The following is a 13,194-nucleotide window of genomic DNA, read 5'->3' as shown; positions in this document are numbered from 1 at the left end:
CAAAATGAAAATATTAAAACTTGTTGGACAGAAACATAGTGGACTGAGAGTAGACATCTCATTGCTGGCCCTAGATGCCAAAAGGTTGTTATGAAGGGTTGGTGTTAATCACTTTCCATGTAGAATTCTGTAGACAGTGAAATTATGATTCAGGCATAGGAAGAAATTAAAATGCAAGACTCAGAGGCCTTTGAAGAAAGAAACTGAAAAGCACATTCACACACGCACGCACACACACACACACACACACACACACACACACACACACACACACACCCCAGTGTCTGTAGAGGTCAGTGAAGCAATGCCCCTTCCTGCCTTTTTTGTCTCCCACAGCAGACGCTGTATCACTTCCCTCCTCTGTATGAGGGCAAAGCCTTAGGAGGTGGATGGTAATGTGGAACCGAGGACACACCCAACAATCTCCTAAAGTGTACTGTTCCGTGAGAAGGAAACACGGCGAGGGGGAGGGGCGGTGGCAGCAAAGCTTTCCTAGGGCCCTGTAGTCTGATTAATACACACAATGAATGAAAACAGTCAGACTAAAAGTAGTGCTCTTAGGATGGTCTGATAGTAGTGAGATCAAACTGTATTTTTAGGACATCCTTAAAACACAATGACTTGGAAGAGTTGAAAAACAGAAGTAGTTTATACTGGGCAATCAGGAGCAAATACAAGACAGAATTTACTGTGATAAGACAATGGAGATGGTATTCTGTTTCTTGCTTTATGTTTTGAATTGTTTTATGTGTGTGCCTGCCTGTCTATCTGTGCCCCATGTTTATGCAGGTACCTGAGGCAAGAAGAGGGCATTGGATCTTTTAGAACTGGCATTACAGGTAGAGCTGCCCAAGGTGGGTACTGGGCACTGAACGTGGGTCCTCAGGAAGAACACTGAGTGTTCTTAGTCCTGAGCCATTCTTCCAGCCCCTCCACCTACAAGACACCAGTTCCATTTATACAGAATCTGCTATCATAACCAAACCCCTTCCTTAGGTGCACATGGACGTGAGGACTTCAACAGGAACTGGGGAGATACCAACATTTAGACCATAGAAACAGCTGTATATGTAGTCATATTAATGAAGCAATCTGGATTATAACCCTGGCTCTGGGAGTTACACAGGTCCCTAGGCAAGCTGTATTCTTCTTTTCCAGTTTTAATGTCTTTTCTTTCTTTCTTTCTTTCTTTCTTTCTTTCTTTCTTTCTTTCTTTCTTTCTTTCTTTCTTTCTCTTTCTCTCTCTTTCTATAAAAAATAGTGTATGTGTGTGTTTGAGAGAGAGAGAGAGAGAGAGAGAGAGAGAGAGAGAGAGAGAGAGAGAGAGAGAGGACACACAACTTTTGGGAGTAGGGCTGCTCATTCTGCCAGATGGGTTTGGGAGTCTGAAAGGCAGGCTTGTCAGTGAGTGCCTTTACTCCTGAGTTACATCACCAATCTCTACTCTGGTTTTCCATGAAAGGCACTGACCACTGTGAGAACGAAGGGGGACAATGCAGGGGAAACATACCTCATACCGTATCACGAGTCATTCTTTCTTTTTTTTTTTTTTTTTTTTTTTTTTTGGTTTTTCGAGACAGGGTTTCTCTGTGTAGCCCTGGCTGTCCTGGCACTCACTTTGTAGACCAGGCTGGCCTCGAACTCAGAAATCCGCCTGCCTCTGCCTCCCGAGTGCTGGGATTAAAGGCGTGCGCCACCACGCCCGGCTACGAGTCATTCTTTCAACAGACTTGAGAAACATGGAGTGTGATGGAAGACGTCAGTTATAATATTTGCTACCAGGAAGACGATATGTGAAAGCTGACTTCAAAAAAGTCTTCTCAGGCATCATGAAAGGATGGCATGTAGCCATTTAGTGTAGAGAGAGCAGACATTTTTGTTTTGTTTTTTAGCCATGCAGCAAAGTCGGGAATACTTTTATGAGGAAGGTAGCCCTTAGGGTGAATCGTGAAAGATGAACAGGTGTTGTACCAGGCTGAGTAAGAGGAAGAACATTCCAGAACAGGGTACAGCATAAAAACAAGTGGCCCGAGGGTAACCACCTGCAAGAAACTCCGTGTTCCAAGGGACTGGTGAAGTAGACGCCTCGTGAAGATACTAGGACTTCAACTTGTGACTTAGGTCACTGTAAAAGGGATGACATATAAGCAGCTTGGAGGAGACACAACTAATGAGGGGAGCCGGGGGTGGGGGTGGGGCTCGGTTGGTCAGGCACCTGAGGCCAAGCCTGATGGCCTGAGTTCAATACCCAGCTCTCATATGGCAGAAGTTGAGAAACAATTCCTGCAAGTTATCTTCTAACCTCTCCACACTTGCACACGGGACCCACACACAAATAAGTAAAAATAGAGTAAAAACTTCAAAAGTAGTAAGGAACATAATGCAGGCCAGAGTGGTGAGGGAGAGAAAGTGAAGGGAAGGGGGAAGCAACGAGAGAAGGGAGGAACCCAGGCTTTTTTTTTTTTTTTCCCTTTTCCTTTGCATGACTAAGTGAATTGTGGTGACATTTACGTAAGACTAGAGAGAAAAGTCAGCTGTCAGGAAAGCACATTGTTTTAGACAGGCTGAAAATAAGGCCAGGGGGAGAAAGGTAGACATTCCTGGTTAGGAAGTTGGCTGGCTTCTGGGCTGGAGAGATGGCTCAGTGATTAAGAGCACACACTGTCCTTGCTGAGGGCAGGGAGTTTGGTTTGGAGCACCCACATTGGGTGCCTCATAACTCCAGCTCCAGGGGTACTTACTGGATGCTTCTGGCCTCCTTGAGAATTCACACTCATGCGCGCAAACCCACACACAGACACAGACACAGACACCTAAGTGAAAAAGAAAAGTCAAAAAATGTAACAATATGCTTGAAAAAGAGAAGTTCGCTTCCGGTCTGGGATAGCTCAGTGGGCAGGTAGAATGCTCACCTAGATGGAATGAAGGGCTGGTTTTGAGTGAGCCCCAGTGTTCAGCTGTGATTCCCAGTGCTGAGGTAAACGCAGCACGGTCAGACCGCTCACTCACCCCACTTAACCCTCATTCAAAGTAAGTGAACGACAGGCTATTTAGGCAGCAGGTTAGAGACCACTGAACAAAGCATAGTCAGTAACAAAGAAGACCCAACAGTCCAAGGGCCCGTTTAAAGGAGAGATTCAGGAATGCAAATCTAGTCAGTCAAGTCATAGAAAGTGAGGGCTGGAAACCATCCAGTGGCTTAGCTCTCTCCACAATCCTTAGGTGACCTTTATGAGTGTAGCTTCAGCGGAATATTAGCCTCGGAAATTAATATGACGTGGGAACATGCTGGATCAAGTAAGTGTTTTGATTTTTCGGTTTCAAAACGTGTGAATTCATCTGTCTACCAGACTAAGGGCCAGGAGATGGTGCTGGCAGGAATCTGAAGTCCACGAGAGAGGAAATGACCCATGCAAATGCAGTCACTGCTCGGTTTGCAACTAGATGGAAACCATCTTCACTGCCAGTAAAGATGATTTCAGGAAAGATGATTTAAAAAATTGCTAGTTGCAATTTTCATTTTCTTTTTCCCGGAGAGCAGCAGGAGAGACAGTTGACATTTGAGCTCTCTCTCCGAACTTCCCCTGTCCCTAATTTGAGTGGAGCGCTCACAGCGGACCACAGACCGGCTCCTTAGCTGGTTTTCTTTCCACGAAATCTTTCAGCCATAGAAAATGAACAAAAGCAGGGTTCCCCAGACAGCCCAGCCAGACATCCCAGCTGCCGGAATAGGTGCTTGGGAGCGGCTCAGGGGTGCGAAGCGCAGCCTCGCTCTGTTGAAGCCAGGTACTGTCCTGGGCAATTGGCTCCAGGTTCAGCTCCCGAGGCGGCCGCCGGGGGCTACAGGCACCCGTGGCGAGGAATGCCAAGGGGAAAGGGTGCCAGGTCCCGCTCGGCTACTCATCCCCAACATCCCCCGATGCTCCTGGCGATCCCGGCCCCGCGGCGAGGCTGCCTCTTTTAGCCGCACCACCGCCCGGTGCCCGTGACCACCCGGTGGCTGCTTTCGGTTCCGCGCCTTATATGGCCTGGCAGGGGGGTCACGTGCGTCCCGGGCCGCCCGCCGGGAGGGGCCGCTGGGGGAGGGGCGGACGGCGGGAGAAAAGGGGAGGGAGTCGGAGGCGGAGACAGGAGAGAGAGAGGGGCGGATTCTGCGGCCGTGGGAGGCGGCGGCGGCTTGAGGAGCCGAGCGCTCGCCGCCGCGCCGTGGAGCGGGACTCAGGCGGCTGCGGAGGCGGTGGCGGAGGAAGGGACCGGCGAGGGGGCGGGCGAGCGCGGCGGAAGCCAGAGAGCGCGGGAGGGCCCGTGGCTGGCCCCGGGCAGGAGCCCGGGCGGCAGAGACAGCGATCCCAGCGAGGGAGGCGCAGGCGGCGGCGGCGGCGGCGGCAGCAGCGGCAGCGGCGGCAGCGGCAGCGGCAGCAGGGGCCCGTGTCCGTGCGCTCCGGCGGCCAGCGGGCGCGGGCCGGCACGATGGAGCCGCAGCACGTGCGCCCCGTGCTTGGAGCCCAGAGCCCGGCCTGGGAGGAACCGGTGGGTACCGCGCCCGCGCCCACCCTTCCCGCTTGTCCTTGCTCCCTGCCTCCCCCTCCCGGCCCAGGTTCCGTTCAGGAAGCGGTCCGGGATGAGGTCCCCAGCTGCTTCCCAGCCGGGGCAGCGCTTCCTCCAGCGCCCGGGCTCCTCCTTGCTCGCCGCCCGAAGCGCCTTTGTCCGGTCGGCCTCTGGCGACAGTCCTTAGAGGACCGTTTCCGCGCTTCATCCTTTTCCCAACTTTGCACTTCATTCCCGAGTGGCGCGGCGGCTCAGGGAGTGGAGGCGACGGGGTTGCGCGGTCAGCGGGTGGCGCCGGGAGGAGACGGGGCTCACCTCTTGACCGCGCCCTGGCAGTCACCTGGGCACGCAGGTTCCCGAGGACCGCCGCCTGTGGAGTCTGTGGCTGCCAGAAGCCCAGAGCCACGCCTCCGACTCGGGTGGCCGCGGCTGCCCTGAACTGTTACGAGGGTCAGGGGACCTGGACCGGGATCCAGCCACCGGCTAACTTCGCTTTCGCCTGGATCTCACAGCACACGCCACGCGCAGATTGAGTCACTTTAGGGGCTCAGAGTGTTGCGTGTGAGAAGATGAGAGTCGAGGTCTTTGGATTTATTCCCTAAACTCCTTTAACTTATTTCTTACACCTCAAACTGAGCCGTCTGTTATCCATCCATCCCTTCAGGGGTTCCTCCCAGGAATCCCCGTCCTGCGTAGACCCTTGTAATCTTGAGTGGGCAGTGAATTTTGGCTCTGCATACCCTATTTACGTATTTCTTTCTCCTTTTTGATTGACGTTGTGAACCGTCTCAAAAGCCTGGTCCAAAATTTCAGGCTTCATCCGTGCTGCGGTGCTGTTCTGATGATGTTTTCCCAGGGACTTCCTGAGTCTGCTCAGGCGGGCCCTCTGCCTGTTGAGAGCTTGTAGGTCAGGTGCCAGGCTTGCTTCTCCTTTTCTTACCCGTAGACTTCCATCCAGCCCGTTTGCCAGGGTACGATTCGCTGTCTCCTGCTTCCTGACCTTTCAGGAGTGTCCTTCGACTTTGATCCATCTGCAACTGCTTTTGCTTTTGTGAGTTTGCACGTTAGGTAGCCCATCTGCTCATGTTCTATTGCGATCATCATTAGGGAGTAAGCTATTCTTGGTTAAAAATACAATTCAGTCTTGACATTTAAGATCATTGGGAATTAAAGCCAGCGACCTGTTTTGAACTTTACTATATAAAATCCTATCAGCTTCCACCACTTACAGCGGGAAGCTCCAAGTTATGTGTAATGCTTTTTTGGGTGCTGAATGTTAGGACTTCACTGCAGTTAGAAAATTAGAGAACCTCCGGCTTTCTTCTCCAAAGTGCTAAGAAACAAAGTGCTCTCTTATTCTTCTAGAAAATCTTCAGTGCTAGTCTCGCCACATGAACGTTTAAAGCTAAAACCTTCACAGAGATGTGAGATGGAGCAGTAGCAGTGGCTAAATGTTGAACTCTTCAAAACTCGGCGTATTTAAGTGGCTAAGGCATTTTATTAGTTCAGCAGATATTCTTATCCAACACCTACCGTGTTCTGAGATTGTTGGGCAAGCTGTTAACTCTCAGACAAGCTTTGTCCCCAAGAACCTTACTTTATAGCTGAAGATTGATATCTATCCAAGTATGTGTCATAAAAAAGTTCTACTGAGTGATTTTATTCAGAACTTTGTGTAATGACTACAATATTTAAGGATTTTCAAATGGTTTATATAACTACTTAAGACAGTTGAGTTACCTGAACGACTAAAAGAGGCGTGTACTCAAGAGAAAGCAAGAATGCACTAGAGGAAACGGCTTTAAATGTTAAATATTTCTGGCTTGGGGAGCAATGGGGTTGACGTTTTAATCTAAATATGTTTTGAAGGAACACTGGGTCCATCCGAATCCGTGTTGTTTCTGTTTGGGACAGAGCGTCACACTGTAGGACAAGCTGCTGTGGGATTTACTCGGTAGGCCAGGCAGGCCTGAAACTGCATGCCCTGCTGTTGCTTCAGCAGAATGCAAGGCATCATCAAAAGTTCTCAAAAATCAGGGTCTTTAACTTTGATTCAGTGAGCTCAAGAATCTGAATGAAGTGAGTTCTGGTTTCCTTCACAATGAACCTATATGACGGTCATGCAGCATGCTATACTTAGAACATTAATTGCTAGTCTATATAACGTTAAGAAGCCACAATATCTGTCTGTCTGTCTGTCTCACACACACACACACACACACACACACACACACACACACAGAGAGAGAGAGAGAGAGAGAGAGAGAGAGAGAGAGAGAGAGAGAGATCAGATCAGATCTAAACAGTAGCATCACAGCTTTCTTGAAGCCCAGACTGTGTGTGCTCAGAGACTCTCATTTTCAAGACCTGTGTGTGTCCCCTCCCCTCATTGCTTCCTAGTAGGCGGCACAGAACAAGCAGCTGGTACATGCTCTGGCAACCACAGCTAGAGCCCCAGCTCTATGCCTTTCCCATCAAGATACATTTATCCTCTGAGCCAAAATAAATCCTTCCTCTCTTAAAACAAAATGAAACAACAGCAAAGAAAGCAAACCTGTTTTCACTGGGATTTCAGTTCTGAGCTTTTTTTTAAACTTTCTTAAAATTTAAATATAGGCAATTTAATATTTTACCATACAAGCTTGACTAAATGGGATTACTGTGTTGTTATGGCATGTGGCAACATGCATGCAAGAATTTGGCGTTTCTCTGTCTGTCTCTGTCTGCCTCTGTCTGTCTCTCTCTGTCTCTCTCTGTCTCTCTCTCCTGATGGAGCCTAAACGGTGATTGCCTGATTTCTCCTATTCAGAGAGAAAAAAGCAAAAGATTCCTTGGAGATTCATGTGGAGAAAAGGGATTTTCTGGGACTTCCTGACATTCTGTCTGTGAGGGGGTGAAATTAAGTTAATTAGCTAAATCTGGATACATATTAGCTTTATTTAGCGTTATTCTGGCTAAGTCTTGAACCTAAAGAAGATACTTGCTAGCATAGTAAATTTCTTGGTTTTCTTTGGTGCTAGCTTTGGAATATAGTCCAGTGTTAGTGAATATAGGCATAATTTAAATTTTAGCCCAAAAAGTATTTGGAGGATTGGGTGTGGTGCTGCACACCTGTATTCACAACAACTAGGTGAGGAAGGAGGGCCCAGATTGTGGAGCCAGCATAAACTACATATTGAGACTCTGTATCCAGAGACAAGAGAAGAAAAGATTGAGGGCTGGGATGTAGATTTGGGACAGAGCACATGCCAGTGCAAGGCTTGCCCTAGCATCACTAAAGTAAATAAGTAAGGAGAATCAAAGTGTTTTGCTGTTGGGAATGAGCGGGTAGGAAGATATTTAGCAAAGCAGTCCTTAATCTTGGGTGGGAGTGGGTAGCAGATAGGTAGTTACAATTCTAGCTCAGTTTTAAAATGTGGGCGTATTTACAAAATACCTTAAGTGGAGGGGGGCTTGAATATACTTCGTTCCCTAAAATTGGTTTTTATTTTCAAATGGTTCTGTACCCGTTGGCATTAACTGTTGGCAGTATACCAGTTAACAGTCCAGAATTAATGGACACTTAGAAAGGGAAGTGTTTTAAAGCAAAAAGGCCACAATACAAGCTAGAGGTTGTACAGTTCCACTTTCTGCCTGGATGGTGAGAGGCTTTGGCCTTGTGGGCTAGGACCACAGTAAGTTCCTGTAAGCAACAGCTCTGTTGCTCATGGAATGTTTTGTTATCTGGGTAACAACTAAGAAAATTGACACAGGGCAAACTCTTTGAATGTTAAGTTCTGACTATGGAATACATAGTGATTGCGGAATCAGTTCCATATTGATGCCAGGGCAGCCTTCCAGTCTCTGCTGGTTCCATCTGTAGTCCTTTGGTTCTGGACTGTTCAGGAACATGAGCCCTGGACCATGGCTTCTCAAGTACCCACTCATGGTTTTCAGGGTCTGACACATAACTCGTAAGTTCTATCACAGCTGAAGGTAAAACCGTAGAACATGGGATTAGACACTTTAAGTGTCTCATGATTCTGCTTGTTGTGAGCAGTTGATTAGTTCAAAATACCTGTAAGTAGTAAGAGAGTGTTCATAAAGTTTTAGTCAGCTTTGGCTTATGTCTCTTGTACTTTGGGGAGGGGCGTATGGCACCTTATTAAGTAGAAAACTGACTGGGGGGGGGTCAGCTTTACTCCTTTCTGTTTAACCCTGACTGTAGCATCTATAGACTGTATGGCCAAGACTCTTTGTTGCTTTTGTTTGTTTGTTTGAAACAAGATCTTGCTGTGTAGCCCTTGTGGGCCTGTTACAATGTAGCCCAGACTGGCTTCCATCTTGGCAGCACTCATACCTCAAACTCCAACATGCAATCTTTCAACAAGATATGTTCTACATGGAAGTTTCATTGTATAGCCCAGGCTGGCCTCATATTTCAGAGGTCTACGGGCCTCTGCCTCTGGAATTCTGTAACCAAAGGTGTGCACTACTACGGCTCACTAACGAAGATCTCAAAGTAACAGTAATAAAAAGGAATTTGTAAGCAGCAGGGGAGAGATTCTTTGAAAATCTAAAACACTAAAGAAAGAGTCAAGGAACTTTTTATAAACCAAATGAGACAATATGCCATGTATTTGAAATTGTAATAGCTATTTCGTGAAATAGAGGCTGACGCAAGAGACCTGCCATAGATTCCAAATCAGACTGGGCCTGAGGTGTGCTAGGGGACTACCTCAAAGCAAACAAACTGAACAAAGAAAAGGCAAGTGCATTTCACTTAGGTCAGATAACCATTTTGAACGCTTTTAACTAGGAGAAGCAGTTAGTAGGTCAAATACTATTTTAAATTGCGGATTCCTTGAAAGTTTCTCAGAAGCGATGGTCTTCCACCAGGGTTTTCCCCTGAGCTGCCTTTAGTGGGAAATGCGGCAGCTTTCCTTTCTTTGCCTACACAGTATTTTCAACCGTCCTGGGTTTCCTCTACAGCTGCAGATGCTGTAGAGTTGCAGTCATTTACTTAGCAGGAACTGGCTTAGACTGGCTTTGCTTTTCAAACTTACAAGCCTTAGGAGCTAGCTACTGAATTCTGTGTTGATCAGAGCGGGCTGCAAGGCTAGGTTTTTATAAGTAACAGATACCCGCACTTTGAGAAATTAATTGCCTGGCTCCTGGATGTGAAGCTGTGCAATGTGTCTTTAAGCAATCCATATCCTTTCAAAGAGTAAGAAATGGAACCCGTCTTCTTCACCAAATAGGCATGGGCCTTAGACCACCTTTCACTTCAGTCACCCTTGACTGGATTCTGGGAAATATTGCTATATAAAACCTGAAAGTTTAATGTGTGGGTTGAAATACAGGATAGCTGTCAAAGTGACCTTTAGCTATATAGAGTGTGGGGAAGAGAACATTAGAATCATAATCACATTTTGGTCCCAGCTTGTGCTCTCTGTCTTCTTTACATTAAAAGGAAAAGTCTGAACTGTGTTAGGCCCTTTACTAAGGAAGAGTCTTTGTGTAGACTTGTCTGTGACCAAATAGTCAGACTAAGACAAAGGACACTAACAGGGCATTATTTTGTTTTTGGCTGTGATGGGCCTTCTGTACTCTAGGCACTGATCTGGATCTCCGGCCAAGGCCATTTAATGCTATTGTTTCTTAGAAAGTTCTCAGCATATGTTCTTGTGGGTACAGAATTTCATATTATAGGGCCAGAAGAACTTTTGAAGTCCATTTCACCCCACGTTTTCCCTCGCTAAAGGGAATAACTGAACCACAAGAGAGGCTGTCTCTGTGTTTGAGAAACATGGCCGCACTCCCATGCTGAAGGACTGAAACGGATTTCACATTTTCAGTGTAGTTAAAATCCCTTAGAGCTAGCAGCAGCTCTAGCGCTGAGCCGATCATTGCTGGTCTTAAGGTTGCACCTGAAACCTGAAAGAATCAAAACCCCAAATCTTAGTTTCCAGGAATTCTCAAGGTCAAGGCTAAGTGACAAACTAGGAGAGGTACCTGAAGGGCAATGGCTAAAAGGATTGCTCTACCAAGGAGAGCACCCCTGGAGTCGGTAGGGGCTTCATAATTGGGAAATCACTAACAGCACTGTGAAGTTTTCTAAGGTGGACAGCAGGAAGCGTGTCCTTTTCGTACCCTCTCCCGCAGCCCCAACCTGTGTAGGATTTTGAGGTTGAATGTGCATTCTGCGCTGCTGCGAGGTTGCTCTTCCCCGCGGCTGCGCTTAAGCAGCTGGCTGGGGAAGCGTCTGGAGCCCAGGCTCCAGCCTGTGGATTCTCTTTCCTGAGACTTTAGTCCGGACCAGGGAGTGGCGTTCTCTCCTGTGCATGTGTGTATTTATATTCTTTGCTTTATACTTTGTTAGTTGAGTGCATTCTTCCAGGCATTCTGGATGGGCGCTTTAGTCTAGACATTTATTTCAGCATATTGTCGTCTTGGGCTGCGTGTCCTCTCTTGTTTCTGCGTCCTCTCCACGCCCTTCCCAGCTTCCTGTTAGCCAAAGGGAATCGCTCTTTCTGAACCAAAAGTTCTCAGAGCGGAGCTGAACCTCCCGGAAAATGCCCTTCTCTTCCGTGTGCGCCGGATGGGGGTGGGCCCGAAACTAAACAGCACTGTAGAGGAGGCCGAAAGGACCCGAACCCCCGGTCAGAGGTGGGGAGGTAAGGTCCTAGCAATGGTGCTGAGGGTCCTTGAGACCCAGTTCATCTCCCGGGCAGAGGGAACTTTTACTTAGCTGGTGGTCCGAGTATGTGGAGGGATTCGGAGTCCAGAGGTGCACCCTAGGACATAGGAAGTTGCTCCATGTCCCCCCTTCCCGCAGGAGCCTTCTCCTCACTCCTGCTGCCTAGAACAAGGGGAGGAGCATCGCCACTGCCTGACCTGCTGCGGCATGCCCCTGCCTATCTCTGCTCTCTATTCCCTCTGAGCCCTCCAGACCCTAGGAAGAGTAAGAGGGAGGTCGTTCGAGGCTTATCGCGACTTCCATCCTCTCATTCCAGTGTTGGTCATATCCTGGGTCAGCAACCCCAGAACATCCCAAGCTGGGTGCCCAGACGTGAAACACGCAGAGGACCCCAGAGGTCTCAGCAGGGGCGGCGTGTGATCCCGGGTCCCGGGTCCAGGGTGCTGCGCGGCGGGGATCACGGAAGATGGCGCCAGCTAGGCGCAGGGTTCAGACGTTCGGGCAGAGCCCAGCAGCTGACCACAGCCCCTCGGGGCGCTGCTGTGTCCCTGCAGGAATCAGAGAGGATGGCCGGGGCCGGCAGCCAGCACCACCCTCAGGGCGTCGCGGGAGGAGCTGTCTCTGGGGCCAGCGCGGTTTCCCCCACTGCTGCAGGACCGGGAGAGGATTCGTCCGACAGTGAAGCGGAGCAGGAGGGGCCCCAGAAGCTGATCCGTAAAGTATCCACCTCTGGACAGATGCGGACCAAGGTAAGTCTCGGTCGGGGGCCTGCGAGAGGGCTGTGGGCAGAGGGAACGCTCTGGGAGATCCCTGGAACTGGTATCCGGAGGAGGGGCGCGGGGGCGCGGCCTGGATGGGGCGTGGCCTCGCACAGGGGGCCAGACGGTACTCTAGGGATTCCTGCGGTGGGTTTAAGAGATCTCTAGGGTGTGTGCTGGAACGCTTGTCTAGCCATCAGAGCAAGCGTCTTGGAGCAAGGTTAAAGCCGGGTGGCGAGTTCCCACCTAGGAAACTTAAAGGGAGTTTGGTTGTTCACCCATGCGCTGCATGCTATGGAAGACTTGCTGGAAGCTGTGTTCCGCCAGCCACCGTGCATTCCCACCCACAGCAAGCTGCTTGCGCCTCTCAGTCAGTTTCTCTGGTGTGCTGTGCCCACAGGCTGCCCAGGCTTCTGTGTTGCAGGTTCCCTCAAAGTGCAGGGCTCGGACATCCATGGTGGTTCATCACAAGTTAACCTCTTTAGGATATTTCATGGTGTGGTAGTGCTTTTGTGGCGTTTTGTGCTGATCAGTCTCAAAGTTGAGCTTTCATTTAATGATTTAAGGCTGAGGCTACTGGATGTTGAGGGACTTAGATATTCTAACGTTCTTCTTAGTTTAGAAGTCTTCAACACCTAGGCTGTTGTTAGTGGAGGAGTTAAAGCAAGATTTTGAGTAGGGAACTGATTAAATTAGTGGATGCTCCCTCTAGTAACAGATTTGCAAAAGCAATTCATTCTATAGTTATTTCATGACGATTAGCTGCGTAAGGCTTATGAGAGGGAGTCTTACGTGGAAACAGTTTGGATTAGTGTTTGTTTGAGCGCGTGCTGACTTCGAAAATTCAGTAGATGTATCCACGACAATGACTTCAGTTACCGGAGTCAAAGGTTGCTTCAGCAGGGTTTACTCGGACATCTTGGAACTACTGTTTAATGGAGATGGATTTTGAACTTCATAGCATTTGTAATATTTCTGAATTGAGATTTTTTGAAAACTAAAGCTAACCATGCTATTAACGTGTGAAATCTTATTCTAAAAAAAACAAAAACAAACAAACAAACAAACAACAACAACAAAAACCAAAACCCCAAAACCAACCAAACAAGAAACTTTGGCTGGTCCGTGGTGGCGCACGCCTTTAATCCCAGAACTCGGGAGGCAGAGACAGGTGGATTTCTGAGTCCAAGGCCAGCCTGGTCTACAAAG

At 48.6% G+C, this 13,194-nt stretch overlaps 1 protein-coding gene across 2 annotated transcripts in view; it reads left to right on the top strand.

The window, feature by feature from the left end:
- Positions 1-4,247: 4,247 nt before the first annotated feature.
- The window catches only part of Dgkh (diacylglycerol kinase eta), a 170,176-nt gene continuing 161,229 nt past the window's right edge, over positions 4,248-13,194 (top strand). The window contains exons 1-2 of one of the 2 annotated variants that reach the window (XM_029469092.2): positions 4,248-4,530; positions 11,782-11,976. In XM_029469092.2, the coding sequence (XP_029324952.1) occupies positions 4,471-4,530; positions 11,782-11,976 (255 nt within the window). In that variant the 5' untranslated portion in view covers positions 4,248-4,470. The remainder of the gene's footprint in view (positions 4,531-11,781; positions 11,977-13,194) is intronic. The other variant, XM_029469093.2, reaches the window with a different exon arrangement.

The sequence above is a fragment of the Mus caroli genome, unplaced genomic scaffold, assembly GCF_978045245.1.
Source record: "Mus caroli unplaced genomic scaffold, Mus_caroli_1 scaffold_12, whole genome shotgun sequence".
In the NCBI taxonomy this organism is placed as follows: Eukaryota; Metazoa; Chordata; class Mammalia; order Rodentia; family Muridae; genus Mus; species Mus caroli.
This window is presented reverse-complemented; position numbering and strand designations above follow the sequence as displayed.